The 16,173-nt window shown below is 47.3% G+C and overlaps 1 protein-coding gene across 11 annotated transcripts in view; it reads left to right on the top strand.

Annotated features, from left to right (window-relative positions):
• Positions 1–1,135: 1,135 nt before the first annotated feature.
• The window catches only part of COL13A1 (collagen type XIII alpha 1 chain), a 57,807-nt gene continuing 42,769 nt past the window's right edge, over positions 1,136–16,173 (top strand). For all 11 annotated transcript variants that reach the window (XM_053984273.1, XM_053984281.1, XM_053984280.1 and 8 more), the window contains exons 1-9: positions 1,136–1,139; positions 6,347–6,382; positions 7,011–7,037; positions 8,771–8,821; positions 12,526–12,561; positions 14,027–14,053; positions 14,854–14,880; positions 15,939–15,965; positions 16,071–16,097. In XM_053984273.1, the coding sequence (XP_053840248.1) occupies positions 6,362–6,382; positions 7,011–7,037; positions 8,771–8,821; positions 12,526–12,561; positions 14,027–14,053; positions 14,854–14,880; positions 15,939–15,965; positions 16,071–16,097 (243 nt within the window). In that variant the 5' untranslated portion in view covers positions 1,136–1,139; positions 6,347–6,361. The remainder of the gene's footprint in view (positions 1,140–6,346; positions 6,383–7,010; positions 7,038–8,770; positions 8,822–12,525; positions 12,562–14,026; positions 14,054–14,853; positions 14,881–15,938; positions 15,966–16,070; positions 16,098–16,173) is intronic.

Below are 16,173 nucleotides of genomic sequence, written 5' to 3'. Positions count from 1 at the left end.
TTTCAGGTTGCCAAACCTGGTATTGAGAGAGTCATGCTAAGTGAGAGATTTCCAATGTGGAAAGCGTTTGTTCATCCAAAGTCTCCAGTTTCTTTTGTGGACTTTCAGCCAGGGGCATTTTCAGGATGACGACGTGTTCCGCAGGTGCTCACCGTGACATCCGCCTCCTGTGCAAGGAGGAGGCTGCTGCCTGTTATCTGTCAGCTCTTCTGTTATACTGCTTAGCCTTTACTTCTTGGCACCCTGTGTGAAGGAAAAAAAAAAAAGAAAACAGAATGTCTATAAAGTATGGAAAATGTAGAAACCCCTGACAGTTGTATGGTGTGTCTTGCTTCTCCCACAGAGAGGAAACCACAAAATAGTGAGTCCAGGGGTTTCTTTCCACACACACAATATCTGTCAGGATTTTGAGGAATTTTCTGGGAACTGATGAAAGAAATGTGCTGTTTAAGCCCTGATATATATTGTACAAGCATTCTGTATGAGGGAGATGCAGTGCTCCACACTGGCAGGTTCTAAAAAAGATTTCCAAAACAAAAGAAACCCAAAGAATTTGAGGGAATTTCTTCCGAGGCCAGGTTGGCAGGATCAGGGGCAGAAGAAAAGGGGAAATTTGCTTGTATTAAAGAGAAAAGGTACCTGATATCTTTAATAGCTTTAGTTTCCTCGTTAGCCATTTCACACCTTTGCAAGATTACAGATTCTGGTGGGAAATGGGTAGGAATTTTAGCAGCAAAGGGGCTCTTGCCGCCTCAATTTCAACTTTCTCAGCCCCCAGGTGTGGGCAGGATGTGAAGAGGAGTCACAAATAACGAGTTCCCCACTCTCATGTGTGCTGGAGGACCAAAACTGGGTTTGACAGTGTCAAGAGCCTGACTTGCATGGCCTTCCCAACACAGGGCTCTGACAGGGCTGTCAGAGACTGTCCTGCGCTCACGGTAGTTATTAGCAGCTGCTAATGGTGGGGATACATTAATTAACAAGCAGGGAGCTGGTGAAAGTGCATCAGCAAATGGGAGCAGCCTGAGGATTAAGCCCAAAAGATGGTGTAATGTTTTTTTTCTAGCTCTTCTTGTTAGAATTTATTGCATTAAAAAATTAATTATTGTTTATTTTTCTTCTCTCTTCCAGGTCCGCCTGTAAGTACCAAGCCTCTACGGTTTTGGAAGCTGTTGACGTGGAGTCTGCGGGGCATGAACTAGCAGCCTCCTGTCTGTGGTGTCTGGTGTGGTAGCCACCTTTGCAGTCCTGGCAGCCTGGGCTATCCCAAACAGCAAGTACTGCGGGAGCTCAGGACTGGATTGGGGTGGGATTACTCCTGGCTGCAGCTCGGCAGGGACTGGACATGGCAGATTCCCGTGGTGCAGAGATCTGTGTGTTTGCAGTTGGCCCCGCAGCCGCTGGGGGAACCGGCTGTGTGCGCTTCACATGCATGGGATGCCACGTGCTGAATGAGATGTGCTTGCAGAAAAGGGAAAGAGAGATCACAAACACATGGCAGGAGCTGAGCTGCAGGGACTTGTTCCCTGCTACTCACCCGGGCTGGCTGAGCTGCTGGGCCTTCAAGTATAGCTGCGCAACTATCAATTTCAGAGGAAAAATTGTGTTGACAGCTTCCTTTTCAAATGTTAGCTAATGTAAAACCTCAGCGCAGACAATTTAGGCTTCAGGAAAATAGCTAGGTTATTGCAGAAATTTTCTTGCAGCTATTACCAGACCCACAGTGAACCAGAAGCAACAACGCAAGGACTGAAGCCGTGTATCGATAGCTCTCAGGATTATAAAGAAATGCCTCATTGTCTCTAGCACGGTCCTTCCAGAGGAAATGGTTTATATTCGTGTACAATAGAGGGACTATTCAGGGTTGCTGTGAAGGAACATGAGAAGTTAAACATACGGTAGTCATCTTTTGTCTGTTCACGCAAAAATGTCTTAAACAGTTTGCAGATGACGTTCTGAGTAGTAGTTGCTGCACAACCTATTTTCTTTCCCCTTTCATCAGGCTGAAATGCTATAGACTGAACTCCCACAGATATACGAGCACAGACCTATTTAATGACAGCAATCTTCCAAAAAGTTGCACCTTCTAGGCCAAAAGGTCTGAAAGCATTTCACAGCTGGAAGTCCTGATCCACACAAAACTTCAGCGATAGCTTATCCCAGGGGCTTTCAGGACTGGCTGCTGAAGTGGATGTGTTTCAGCATTAGCTGTGGCTTTCTGGGAGGAAAAAGCCTCTGCATCACGCCTCTGCAGGCAGCTCCGACTGGAGTCCTTCCATGGCAGTCCCTGCCGTTTCAGCCTGGGCAGCCCATATGTTGCCACTAAAGAGATGAGATGGGCACAAAATTGGTGGTGGTGTTGGCATTTCTACTATTGCTGTGAGAAATTAGAGAGAAATTACTAGATCGACACAGGTGTCTTTTAGAGAGCAGTCAGTGCCTTTGTGGGGTGAGGAGGACGCACACTCCAGGCTTCCTCTGCAGCAAAAAGGGTTAGAAACCTAATATTGTAATGAGAGATTGAAGCCTGGCAGAAGCACATGGGACCACCAGAGAAGTGCTGACATTATATGCTACTGTATCCTGGCTTATTGCGACCCCTGAACCTGTCTCTGCAAGCAGACTTCTAGGACAAGCCGTGAGGAATGCTACAGCCAATGGAAATAACAAGAGGAAGTTGGGCAGACTGAGTGTTCTTAGCCAAAGTAGAGTTTATCTTGGACTAGTAGGACCCTCATCTCATTCAGGACCTCTTGGGTTTCTGATCAGCTGGTGAGTGAGATCAGCTCAGTCACTGTGAGCAAAGGTTCACCTCTGAAAAGCCAAGTGAGTTCTACATGTCACCATAGGAAGTATTCCCCCACCCTTCCCTATTTCTCATGATTGAAATGGAAAAGGTTTTATGAGCAACGACCCAAGCTCCTTCCTGGCTGATTGTCACACACATTGTTCTGGATAGTGACCCCAAAGCAATGACCACCTCACATCTCTCTCCTGTTTTTGTTTCCCAGCGTGCAAAAGAGACAACACACTGTTTGACAGGGCTTAGCTCCCAGTGCAGGTGTTGGCTTGAGTGTGGAGATGGGCAGAAATACTCATTAGAAATGCACTGAACCCTGCTTGCAGTCTAGGACAACAAGAGCCAGGGGAATGGGTGAGCACCACCAGAGCAGCAGAAGGGAACTTCATGTTCCTCTCTTGCCCAATGAACACTTCCACCCTTATTCCTGAAGTCAGTGCAGGCTTTGGTGAAGACAGGGGCAACCCGCAGTCATGTAAGATATTTGATGAGATTGGGACTAAAAGGGGTGAAGGAAGGAAGGAAGTGATGAAATCGTGCAATAGTCCTTTTGCTGTCTGGACCACATCCGAAGCAAATGATCCTCTCACGGACATTTTCTCTCCCATTCTGATCATGCAACATTTCTGTGGCAACTGCAGCAATTCCATACATGAAAAAATAATATTTAGCAGATGGAAACTAAGGAAGAAAGTCAAAGCCCTGTAATTAGCTTGTTCTCCGTGGACTTGCAGATACCTTCAGAGCTTGTGCGGAGAGCTGTGGGTAGAGTCGTGCCAAAAGGAGAGGAAACTTCACAAGCAGGAGATTAGGAAACCGAAGCAATCAGAGCTGATGGTCAAGGAGCTGTGGAGAGTTTTTTTTAACCATTCTGTTTCCTAAAGCCTTCCATGTGATTCCATGTCTTTATCAAGCCCTCCTTTCAGAGTTTGAGGCTGGCTTTTGCTGTTTCAATGTATTTTGTTCCAGGGCCTCACAGAAAGGCCACAGCTCCTGGTAAATACTTCATTATTTCTGTTTCATTCCCTCATTCTTTCTGTCTGACAGTACTTTGATCAAGAGGCCCCCAGCATTCATAAGGTGATAGAAAGTAGACTTGCATAAAAAATGGGACCTGGAATAAAATATTGCAAACACGACATGGCCCATACAGAGTAGGGACCACAGGAGCTTTGTAGGTCCAAACTTAAAGGGAAGCATAATTCTCATGGACCCTCCTGTGTGTGGGAAACACTACTTTTGAAGATGTCTTTGAGGGTCTGGTTGAAGAGGCAAAGTGTTCAGTGTTCTCGCTGGTGGGATTTGCTAGTTGCAGCAGGATTTAGAAAGCCTAAGTCACCTTGGGACAAATGCAAAAATCCATAATAACAGTATCTGCATCTGAGTTAGTCATAACTGAGGAAGGAGCGTGGGTTTTGGAATTACAGCAGCATGATTTCCTGGTGATGGTTCCCTGCTCTGCAGGCTGCAGCTCACCTGGAGACTGCACGAGCCATAGCAGGCAGTTTCCCAGTGAAGGAAATGCAAACTGTGCTGCTGACTCTCCCCTGGCTCAGGATAGGGGCTGCTGGTTGCTTGTCAGGCTCTTTTAACTCTGATGTGGGAGCTTCAGGCAGCTTTTCATGACTTTGTAACCAACCTACACGGTATCATCCACCCACAAGTGCTCTTTCCTGGCTCCCTGTCACAGACAACCTTTCCTTATAAACATCTGGCATTTATTTGCTGTCTGCTGGGAGCTCCCCCTTTGCTGTAGCTGCACAATCACATTCCAGACACGGTGCCGTCACGTGCCACTCCAGGTACTCGCGGGGGACCTGACACAGCTCAGCCCTGACCTTGGGCTCTTCCTGCTCGGGCACCAGCCACAGCAGAGGCAGAAGAAGCAAATTCAGCATTTACCTCAAAAACCACGAGGGAAATCAGCCTGGACTCAGCTCTGGAGGAAAGCAGCATTTAAGGGACTAAAAGCAGAGGAAAGCTCAGTATTATGTTTTCCAGCAGCCGCAAAGTAATCCCAGGGCCAGATGCCGACACCAGGAGCTCCGCTCACTGCTGGCACACAGAGATAGGCAAATATTAGCAGAACTCAGAACCTACCTAAAACCCTAGAAGACAGCAGTTTCCCATAACATATCCTCAACAAAACTTAAAATCAAGCAGCTATTCAGGGTTTCATCCATCTGAAAGGGGTGCTTTTGCAAAGTGTACCTGGCTCTTCAATTTATCACAACATATGCTGCATTGGAAAGGAGTGCCCCCCATACCAAACAGCCCCCCCAGCTCTGCAGAGGGACGTGGCTGAGCTTCCACCAGGGAATGGTTTCATCTCAAGCAATAGTGTTTGAGTTTGGGATACACAGCCTTTGTGTACACCCAGAAGGACAAACAGAGCTAAGTGCCTTCCCCTTCCAGAGATTTCAGATTATGTTCACACACGCTAGGATTGAACGTGTGGGGAGGCATAAAGAGGTGGCACCAATGGGGCTGGTGTCTCCAGCTGCAGAAACCAGAAAACCAGGTTTATGTCTACAGACATAGTCAGCCAGGGGCAGGAGCATTCTGTTTTACATAAGGAAACCCCAAACATCACTGGAAACAGAACTGAGGGATTATTATCACGTCATTTTTGCAAAATATAGAGCAAAAGCTACATGACTGCTGAAGCCATAATCATCAAGATCCTTTAGCAATGAGCTGCTGTCTTCCAGATCTGCACAGCCTTCAGTTTTGGTGACCAGGAATGCAGAGGGGGTAATTTGGGGTTGTTTTTTTTTTTTTTTTTGTAATTGCATAGTACAATTTAGCTGTAAGAGTCAGCCAACTGCCCTGTAGGTAAGTGGGTGAAGAAAATTGTCACTGGTCCTATGTTCATGTGTTTACAAGGCTCTGTCCAGTGTCACCTGACCCAAAGTCATTCCCAAAACCACTGTTAGGATCACTCACATGCTGACAATGCACTGGGAAGTATCTCAAAGGGGTAGAGGACACTGAATACAGCTGCTCATATGTCTTCTTCCAGACGTGCTTTTTCCTGTGTCAGCTTGTGTTCTCACATTTTTCTCTTGCTTCTGGACAGGACAGTATTTTTAAGTCTAAGAGAATTGTGTTTTAAAGTGATAACTCTATAAATAAATAGCTAACACCCAGATGACTTTGGTCAAGAAAAAGAAAAATGTGACAGTTGGCCACTGCAGGAAGCCAGTTCCCAGGACCTGGATTTTATGAAGTGTTGGAAATAGGGATAGTACTTTGTTTGACTGGAGACTCCTGTCCTCCTTTTGCTGCCTAAATTGCTGTATGTAATTTCTATTGTGAGATGTGTGGGTTTGTTATATGTGGAAATGAACTGGTGGCTCACACATTCTAAAGACAGGTTCGGGCACACGCAAACACATTTTACTCTTTAACTTTCTCCCTCTCAAAATCCCTGGACACTTGCACCACAGTGTGAAGCTGCTGCTGTGGCTTAGTTCAGTTGTGCTGTTTTATAACCTTGCTTTTGGCCAGTTACCAATTCTCTCTGATTTTTGCCTTAATTGCCAGGGGGACAAAGGTTCGATGGGAATCCCTGGGCGGCCGGTAAGTCAAACCCTCTTTTGTGTGCCTTAGCGTTCCCATTCTCTTCCAACCCCCAGGATTTGGGGGTGGAGAAGGGTGGCTTTCAGGATAATCCTTGTCAATTCAAGCAAAACTACTCTCCCTGAGCCCCACACCTGCAGGGCTCCCCTGGTCTCAGCAGGGTGACCAGCCCTGCAAGCCACGTACATGCTGGGGAGGTGTTTCCATTTCACCTGCTGTACTATCCAGGCCCTCCTCTGGTTCAGCATCCCCCTGTTTGGGTGTCTCCCGCTGCCACCTCGTGCGCCAGCTGGGCTTGCTAACCCTGGGTTTCCTAACCTGCACCCCTGCTTGCCACTGGCAGCTGCCCCTTCCAAATAACTCTGTCCTGTGCAACAGGGGCCATCCCCTGCCTGGCTGAGTGCTGTATTTTGGAGCTGCTCCTTGCTCGGGCATCCCATGGTGAGGATGGGGAAGAGGACCAGGGCAGGAGCTGAGGCTGCCCTGCTCATGCCAGCCCCATGGCCAGGGTGGTGGGGTGGGAGAGCGTGCCTTTGCCGCTGACGCCTGTGTTTGTCTCTCTCTCCTTTCTCTCTCTCTCTTCCCTGCCCCCTCTTGCATGTGGCTGTGACGGCTGCCACTGACCCAGGGACTAAAAGGGCAATCTGGAGAGAAGGTGAGTCAGCTCCCTGTAGCACCCCCAAACTGTCCTCTTCTAGGGTCAGCCCAAGCTCCCCTGTCACAGTCATGGCCACTGCAGCCAGCTTTGGGCTTCCACACCCCTGGGCTGCCCCATCTTCCGTGTCAGTGCAAGTATATTTCCCAAATTCCTTCCAGGCCAGTCAGCCTCCAAAGATGCTGTGTTTCTTGTTTATGACAATTTACTAACAGCGTAAGAGCCAGTGGGCACATGCAGGGCTTCCTTCAAGACTTCCTGGATTTTAACCATTGACTTTCTCCCCCTCTGGCAGCTCTGCTTGCCCCAACCAACCTGCAGCTCCCCTCTGCCTCCCAGGTTAGCCTGATCCCTGGTGCAGGTGGGAGCGAGGAATAAAAGTGGCATGGCATGCTCCTATTTCTGACACAGTGGGACCTCTCCCTCCTGAGGAAAGGTGATGGTCTGTGGGACACCATCTCACAGCCTGTTTGCTGTGCAGTGAGTTAAGATTTGTACCCACAAAGAAGTGCTGGTTTAGAAAGCGATCCTACTGCTGGCCCCTGTTTTGAATTTTTTGGCATTTCAGTGTTAGTATATTTTCCCCAGAGCTGTGAGTACCTCCCACCTGTGAGAGCAGGGAAATGGAGGTGTTTGGGATTCATGAATAATTGAATTACAACGTGTAGAAATTAAGAAAGGTATGGATATTTACCTGACAAGGAAGGTCATCTCTGCAGTACCATACCAGACCCGTTTGCTCATCTTCATAATAGAGAGAAAAACACCACACAGAAGGGGAAGGCAGGATAGAGATTTTTCATCCTTGTGTTCACTGTTTGCTCATTGGAGCCAACCAACATCCAACAGACCAAAATTTCCCACCCAAAGCCATTCTGCTTTTTTCTCTGCATATCCTTGCATTTGTTTCTGGCCAAAGTTTTCATGAAGGGACAGCAGATAGATACAAACAAACAATGGAAAAAAATCACTCCTAATTGCTCCTGCTGCCCCAAAGGCCTCCCTGAGAGCCCTAAATCTTTGGCAGTCCATAGCTTTGTTTTGCAAAGTGCTTTGCTTTCTTGCAGGCTGCTTGGTTTATGGGATGCTCTGTCCCAAAGCTCCTCAGCCCTGGGCACCTCTGGAGCTGCCGCTCAGGAATACACCATGTTTCCAAAGAGAGTGACATGTTCTGCCCATCACACGCTGTGGGTGGCTAGGAATTGGAGAGGCAGCTGTTTCCTTTTCCAGCAAGCACTTTGCTTTGTTTTCATCCACATCTCAACTGAGTTTGAGAAGTACGCAAGCGAGGCATTTCTGGAGGCAGCCAAATAAGCTGCCTGCAGCTCCCATTTCCCTGGAGCCCAGCACATCCCTCTTTTTCTTTCTTCTGCGGGACACAACCCTCCTGGAACTCACAGGAAGGAAACAGAAAGGGTTTCAGGCCATCTTTCACACTTGCAATGGGGCAAAACCTCTGTTTTGCCAGAAAGTGTTTTATGTGTTTATACTTCTCCTTGCTGTGCAGTTTCCATTTTCTGGCACATCCGAGCAGCTCTCAAGGACATCTTTTCTCCCAAAGTATCAGGCAGGAGCTGGGGGAGGCAGAACAGCAGCTGCCCCATAAGCCCTGAAGATCTCACACCTAAGGCACCCTCACACCTAAGGCACCCTCAGTCTTGACAGGAATATAGTTGTCTTTGTGTTTTCCTCTCCTATTCTCACCCCTTTTCCTCTGCTTTGTCTCTCTGCAGGGTGCTCCAGGAGAAGCTGGCATGTCCATCATCGGGCCCCGCGGTCCACCTGTAAGTGGCTTTTCTCTCTATTTTTGTCTGATGCAGGATGTGGGCAAGTTACTGGGGAAGGCTTAGGAGGGACATTGAGACTCAGCATCAGCTGGAAAGAGCAAAAACCCTGTATAATGTGGTTCCCATGCTGAGCTAGCCTTGGTTTTATACTGCTATTATATACTATATATAATGAAATTATAGCTCATATTCCAGAACAAATGAGGAAGCCTTCCCTTGGCAAGGAAACCAAAGTCCTGCATTTAAAAGGAAGAAGCATATTTCCTTTGTGCAACAGGGCTGCTATCACTTTCGGAGAAAATTTGCCCTTTGACTAGCTAATTTCAGCCTTTGGTTTAATCAGCAAGGGAACAAGCCCCCTGATTTTACTGATGGGCAGGATCAGAGCTAAGCCAGTAACTGGGGAGCTCATAAAGACAAAGGGTAGTTCAGAGGTCTTTGTCGTGTACCAAAATCTTGGAAGCTCTTTGTCAGCATGGTTACCACTTATCTGTCTGTAAAAAGGCAGGATTTTGCACCCTCTTCCAGTAAAAGTGTCTCTACAAGGTGCAACGAGGCACCCAGACAAAACTTTTTGCAAGGACTGGGTCATAAAAAAAGACCAAGATGAAGGGTTGGAGTGTTTACGTGCCCTAAATGCTGGATGCTTCTTGCACTGTGGTTCAGCCATCAAGCCTCTGCTTTTGTGCATGTGCAGCCTGACCTCTCCACTCCATCCCTGCACAGCCTCCACCGGAGATTTCCATGAAAAAAGACCTGGAGATTCAATTCTCTCCCTCCCAGTGGGCACTTCCGATTTTGATTAACCTGTGAAGAGCACCGTCCTTGACCTGCAGAGAGGATGGGCTGCTGGCAACCTTTGTTTCACAGCCGAGGTCAAGTGAGAGAGACCCAGGCAGTGCGAACACTTGGCTACATCTGGCTTTCCAATTAACTTCCCAAAAGCCCCATGACAAGTGTTTCTAATAAAAAACAGCTTTGCTGGTCCCCAGGCCCACCTGCCGGGGATGCTGGAGTTTGAGAAGCGACAGAACCAAAGCCCAGGACCCAAATGGGTCTCCCCACGTGCTTTATGCCTAGCAGATGGTCCCTGGCCACGTGTCCAGGCAAGGAAGAGGGGCTGGCAAGTCTCTCAAGCTAAGGTCTGAGCAAGACCACCCTGCTCACAAACAGCAGATTTTGGAGGGTAAGTGCCCCGTTGCTTTTGCTGTTTCTCACAAGCTCTGGCTCTCAGCCTTCTGAACAGTGTAATTATAGTAATCAGAGAGAAAAGCCATCAGGTTCTGCAAAGGAGACAGTTTTCTTGAAGGACCCGCGCCTGGTCTGCAGGACAGTTTTGTCTGCTTTGGTGCTGCTGCCTTTGCTGCTGTTTGGGAAAGTGCAGAGCACGTTGCATCTTTAAAGCAGCAGAAAAATTAGGTGGCAAATGGTATCTAAAATGGGGTTTTGCCTACACCAGTCAAAACCCTGAGGTGCCAGGGCCGGCCCAACTCCACACTTCCCCCTGCAAAGCCTACTGTGAAGATGATCCAGTTTCCTGGGGAGCTGGTGATAGGTCAAAAGGATGGCTGAGCACTGAAGACAAACACGGAAACCCTGGCCAAGGGGCCACTCGGAAAGATGTGGGATGACAAATAGTTTCCAGATTTTTGTTTGGAGGTTAAAGTTTTTGCCTGAGCTCAGAGCTGCTTAATTCCTGGCCAGAGAGGGACAGTGCACCGATAGTGGCAGAAACAGACGGTCTCCATGATTTGGCAGCTCCCAGGATTACATACTTCATACAATCAACATTTTTAAAAGGAGACAAGGAAAACCAGCCACCCAACAAAAACAGTCTCTTGGAATTGCTCGCTGCTGAACTGTTGTCTTGGCGTGATACCGTGCAAATCATTCTGCTGTCCTCCAAGGAGAAAGAAGCAGCAGTCTGTAGTCTACAGAGGAAGCCAAATTGCACCATTTCCAGGTTTTCTCCCTAATTCTTTTTTTAGCACTTTTTGTCAGGGAGGTGTCCAACAGGGAACCAGAATTCTGGCTAGGCTCTTCTTGCTTCTTGCCTTTTCAGAAGCCAGCAGTGGACAGATCCTTTAATTTATAGCCTATCTTCCCTCCTGGTCACTGGCCAACAGGGCCAGGTGGTTTTGTGTGTATCTTTCAAAGCAAAGCTGACCAAGTTCAACTTTGCAGAACTAAAGAAATAATGCAAATGTAATTAGGTCCTGCTAGCATTGCGTGGAAAAACAGAGCTCTTCAGTGTGAAGTGAGGGATTCTGTGGCGGGGGCATCCCTCACACCCTGCAAGGAGGCTGTTTGGATCCATCCTGTGCAGGGGTCAACCCTCACTGAGTCTCTCTGCAGACAGAGGGTGGCTGGAGATGTTACCTGAAGGTTTTCCCTATCAGTGCAACTCTGAGGTCTCCCAAAGGATTGTTTTTGCTTCACTGTGGCAAACCTCAACCTCAGCCCAGGAGCCCCATCTCCTCCTTGCCCTTCCCTCAGCACCACAAGGGATCACTCTAGTTAAGGCAGAGATGCACCCTGTTTATGCCCAGCTCTATCCTAGGAAACTCCTGTGGGGCTTCAGCAATCCAGTCATGGCAGCTCAAATTGCTGAAGAAAGCATTTTTTTTCCCCAAAATGAGAGAACACATAAGGAAGCTGGGCATTTTGGCATCATAGCACAGCTTTCAGGGTAAGATGCCACAGAGGTCAGCTGATGAGCGTGGCACAGGATTTACCTCATCCGGCTGTTTCTATCTACATGAGAGTGCTTCAAGATCTGCTGAAGTCTGGGCCAGATGGACCATATGCTTCCTTCCTTTTTTTTTCTTGGAAAACAGATTGAAAAATCCTTAAATGAAGTGGTACCTTTCCTGGATACCAACAAAACTATGGTAACTGTGACCTTGTCACAGGCCCCAAAAATTGAAGAACTACAAAAAATTAACAGCCAGGACATTTTCTCTTTTTTTGGTGTTCTTAAGCAGGGGATGAAGAAGCTGCCAAACACATCCCAAGCCAGTGTTTGCTGTACCTGATCCCAAACTGGTAGCCATAGCTAGCTAGCCAGGAAGGGGCAGGGGGAAAAGTTGTGGTGCTTATGTTCCTCTCATCACACAGCCTAACTCTCCTTCTTGTCTTAGCTCTCAGAGGACACAAATAAAAATTAAAAAAAAAAAAAAAAGCAGAAGAGGAAAAAATATCATCTCCAGAATTATTTCTGAGGAAAATGAATGAACTGGAATATAAGATGAAGGGAGGAGGAGGAGAGGGATGGTTGTATTTAGACACCAGTGACCTGCAAGGCTTGTCTTGCACAGAACAGCACCCTGCATTAAACATCTCAGGTTTATGGCAGCAAGAACTGCCATAAAATGAGCTCAGCCTCTGGAATATACTCCAAAAGCCTAACATATGGGCTAGGGACACCCATTTAATTAATGTAGAAACTTCAAGGAAACTGCTTGCAATCCAAACTGGAGCTGCTCCAGCATTTTCTTGGCCCTGTACAAATTGGAGTGGGGATGAGAGATTTCCCCTCCTTCCCAAGACACTTTCCCCTTGGAGGGGAATTGGGTATCTCTTCGGATAGTTGTAGGATAATTGGTCAGAGGCTGGAGGAAAGGCTCTGTAGAGAGGACTTAGGATCCATCAAAATTCATTTCACTTCCTCTAAACTGCTGTCTCTGTTCCATCCTTCCCAGGGACAGCCTGGAACAAGAGGTTTTCCTGGATTCCCGGTAAGTGTAACTCTTAATTTATGAAGTACGGATGTGCGATACTACTAGGAAGCCTCATAAGTGCTTGCTGTATCTCACCATTTCTTCCTGAAACCAATGACCTGATCTGATATCACTGGAAAAAGCAATTTTTTTCTTCATTTTTTTTCTACTACTTTTGTTTTTCTTTTAAATGATACTTAGGGAGAAAAAAAAAAAAAAAAACCCTACCAAACCGCACAACTCTGAAAGAAAACTAATTAAATAAAAAGCCCCAAGTGTTAAAATAACATAGTTAAAGCCAGATCTGTTTGGTAAAAGAAAACCATCCTGAGAAATACCTCTATCCCAAACAAAGAAAACAACCCCCAGCTAGGGGAAATTCCAACTTTAATTGAGCTTTTAGGTGATATTCCAATAGCAGCAAGTGTCTGGGATCCAAAAAAGGCCTGGCCTGTTGAGGGTCAGTTGGGGACTGTGCTAGGCTACCCTGGTCATGCCAAAGGGAAAGGACATGAGGGGGAATTCTTCTCCAGCACAGTTGCAAGGGAACAGAGATAATGCCCAGGAGAGGACAAAGCAAATTTCATTTCAATCCTACAGTTGCTGGCAGCACTCTCTGAAGCGCTGAGGCTGCTGAAGAGCTCCATCCGTTGCTATTTATTCATGTGCATTTATCCTGGACAGCTAGGAAGCCTGAGGCAAACACAAACACCCCCCACATCCCTGCTCCCGCCAGGCAGCTCAGCTGCTGCTCCAGGACACTGGATGAGCCAGAGCAGGTCTGCAGGGGGGACTCTCATGCCTGGAAAATGGGAGGAATTGGCAGCCTCCCCCTGTCTGACCGGGCTCCACGGCTCTGCCCGTTGTGACAAGGGGGGCTGTGAGCTGCCCCTGGGCTGAGGAGAAGCAGATCTCTCCAGGCCCTTGTGGTCTTTGGCTTTTGGAGGAGCAGAAAACAAATCGGCCCAGCTCATGAGAAACTGCTGGGTGGGACAGCCCTGTGGAGCCTGTTTCTCATCAAACAATACCTTCAGCATGTGTTGAGCTGTATGTCACCTCTTCCCTGAGACACTTTTATTATTCCATCATTTGCAAAAATTCCTCTTCCCCCAAAGGTGGGTGCCTTTTTAAATCAAAGTCTTGAGAAAACTACTGATATTCAACTAGTTTACTGAATGCTGTAAAATTTTTAATTCTGAGGTTTTTTTTTTTGCAAATTGCCTATGAATCCATCCTTGCTTCTACTCCTGTGTCCAGCACTGCTGCTGAAATGTGCTGACAGCGAGCAAGTCCCTGCTGAAGCAGTTTGAATTCTGGGCTGGTACTCAGTGGGCCAGGGACCTGCCAGGACTGGACAGGAGGGCAAGGAGTCACCTCATGTCACTCCAGCCCACACAGTCTTGTGGCACATAGTGCTTCCTGGGCAGATGGACAGACACCCCGGGGAAAGCATTTCTCATCATTTTTCCTCTTTTATTTTCAGGGCCCTATTGGCTTGGACGGCAAACCGGTAAGCAAAGAACTTCTCTGCAGGCTTCTGCCCTGCCTCCTGCTAGGTCCCACTGTGCTGCAGCCTGTGTGTTACACCGTGTGTTTAAAGGGGATTCTTTTGCAATGTCATGCACATGCATGGATTAAAAGAAAATTAGGAGATTGGCAGGCAGGAGGAGATGCAGGAGTCAGGAGATTAAGAAAAGCAGAGTATGGCCTATTCCTTTCTAGGTAAATCTGTAAAATAGTTCACAAGTGCAGCAGCTTGGCTGCTGCAGAGAAAGCCTTAGCAAGCACTCCCACCCAGAATCAGACAGGCAGAGCAGATCCCTGAGGTATCAGCCCTCTGCCTTAGCCAACAGCTTCCTTCTCTTTGCAGCCGTGCTGAAAAGAGCTGCAGTAGAGGAGGGAAGGATCCTAAAGACCTCTGTGAGACCTCCATGCTGTCCTTAGAGATTTGCAGTAGAAACCCAAGTTCTTCCCATCCTTCAGAGCTGGGCACAAACAAGCTACTTCTCCATGAAGCCAGTGGACATGAAATCCATAGCTCCACGCAGCAGCCATGCAGCCAGGTTCCCCACACACTCCTCCAGTGCTGTAATGGAGAAGGAGCTGGTTGGTAGCCCATACCTCTGGCTTCTAATTTCCTGCAGCAGGACCCTCTTTTTGCCATGAGGAACTTCACCCCCAGGAGAGATGTGATAGCACCTTTCTTGTACTGCTCTGGGGACACACACTTCACTCAGCAGAAGCTGTTAAATCAACATCATCTACAGTCTGCAGTGGCCAAAGCTGACATGTGTTTCCTTTCCTTTGCAGGGGCATCCTGGACAGAAGGGGGAGATGGTAAAAATACATATCTCTGTCTGCGGGTGATGGGTTGGTTTGCAGTGATGTTGTGCCTCAGCTGGAAACAAGCTCACGGGCAGGGTAGCAATCCTACCTCAGCTGATGCACTAGCTGCATCCCTAATTCTGTAACTTCATAATAGCAGTGCTGGGATGCATGTCTGTAATTTTTGCATTATGGCTTGCACATTCATCATGCCACAACAGCAACTCTCTAGTTACTCATGGGATGTGTTTTCCTTGCACTTAGCAATTATGTTCTTTAAATATATTCTGGGAGCTGACATTTTTTGTGGTTGGCCTCATAGGACAAGTAAAAGTTGATGGAAAGATTTCTGAAAACCCATCTGGCAGCTTTCAACTTATCTAACAATAACCAAAAAAAGCATATTTTTTGTATTAAATGTGGTTCCCCCCCACCCCCCCCACCCTCTTGAAGCTCTGTTTCATATGTGCATCATACTGAAACGCTTTTGGTTGAAAATGATAAACTTAGACTGCACTTTATGGAAGCCCAAATGGTGTCTTGTTCCTCTTGACATCTCTGATGATGAAATCCCAAATATGAGTATGTTAAGAGAGAGGCTCTGTAGTCACCTTCGCTCACTGAGGTGTTGAATGTTTTCTTCTGCTAATTCTGTAATTCTGTTTTTTGAGCCCGAGTGTCAGTATAGCCCTCTGGCAAGCACATGTTGAAGATCCCCTCCCCACTCCCCTGTTGCACAATCCCAGCTCGGGCTTCAGTCCTGGCTGCTTCTGGTTCCATCCCAGAGCGTCGGCCGAGGAGACGCGCTGTCAGCTGAGGTCCTGGGAACAATAAGGGTGTGTTTTCCTGATGATTTTTTCCCTCTCCTTTTTATATTTCCCCCCCGTGGTGCGGCCAGAGCATGTGTGCGTTTTTCACTCCTCCAGAGTAACAAAGGGAACCCGGATCTCTCTTGGGAATTTTCTTCACAATTGTTTTTAACAGCTCAGTTTTTCATCTACTCCATACGTTGTCTTTTTGTCACTGTAAATGGAAAATCATCCCATGTTCAATTCTGTGTTTCTTTAAAGGGTGCTGCAGGTCCCAGGGGACAACCTGTAAGTATTTCATCCCTATCCCATCTCTCACCCTAATCCCTTTCCCCTTGCATTCACTGAATTCCTTCATTTACTGAGGCCTTTTTGGTAACTTTTCTCTTATAGGGACCCCCAGGACAAAAAGGAGAGAAGGTAATCTCAATGGGGGCCTTGTTAAAAGTTAAAATAGAGGAAGGGAGTTGGTGGATTTGGTGCTGGTTGATCTGAC

This window comes from Vidua macroura, chromosome 8 (assembly GCF_024509145.1).
Source record: "Vidua macroura isolate BioBank_ID:100142 chromosome 8, ASM2450914v1, whole genome shotgun sequence".
Lineage (NCBI taxonomy): Eukaryota > Metazoa > Chordata > Aves > Passeriformes > Viduidae > Vidua > Vidua macroura.
Note: the sequence above shows the minus strand (reverse complement) of the source record. Positions and strands in the feature narration are given on the sequence as shown.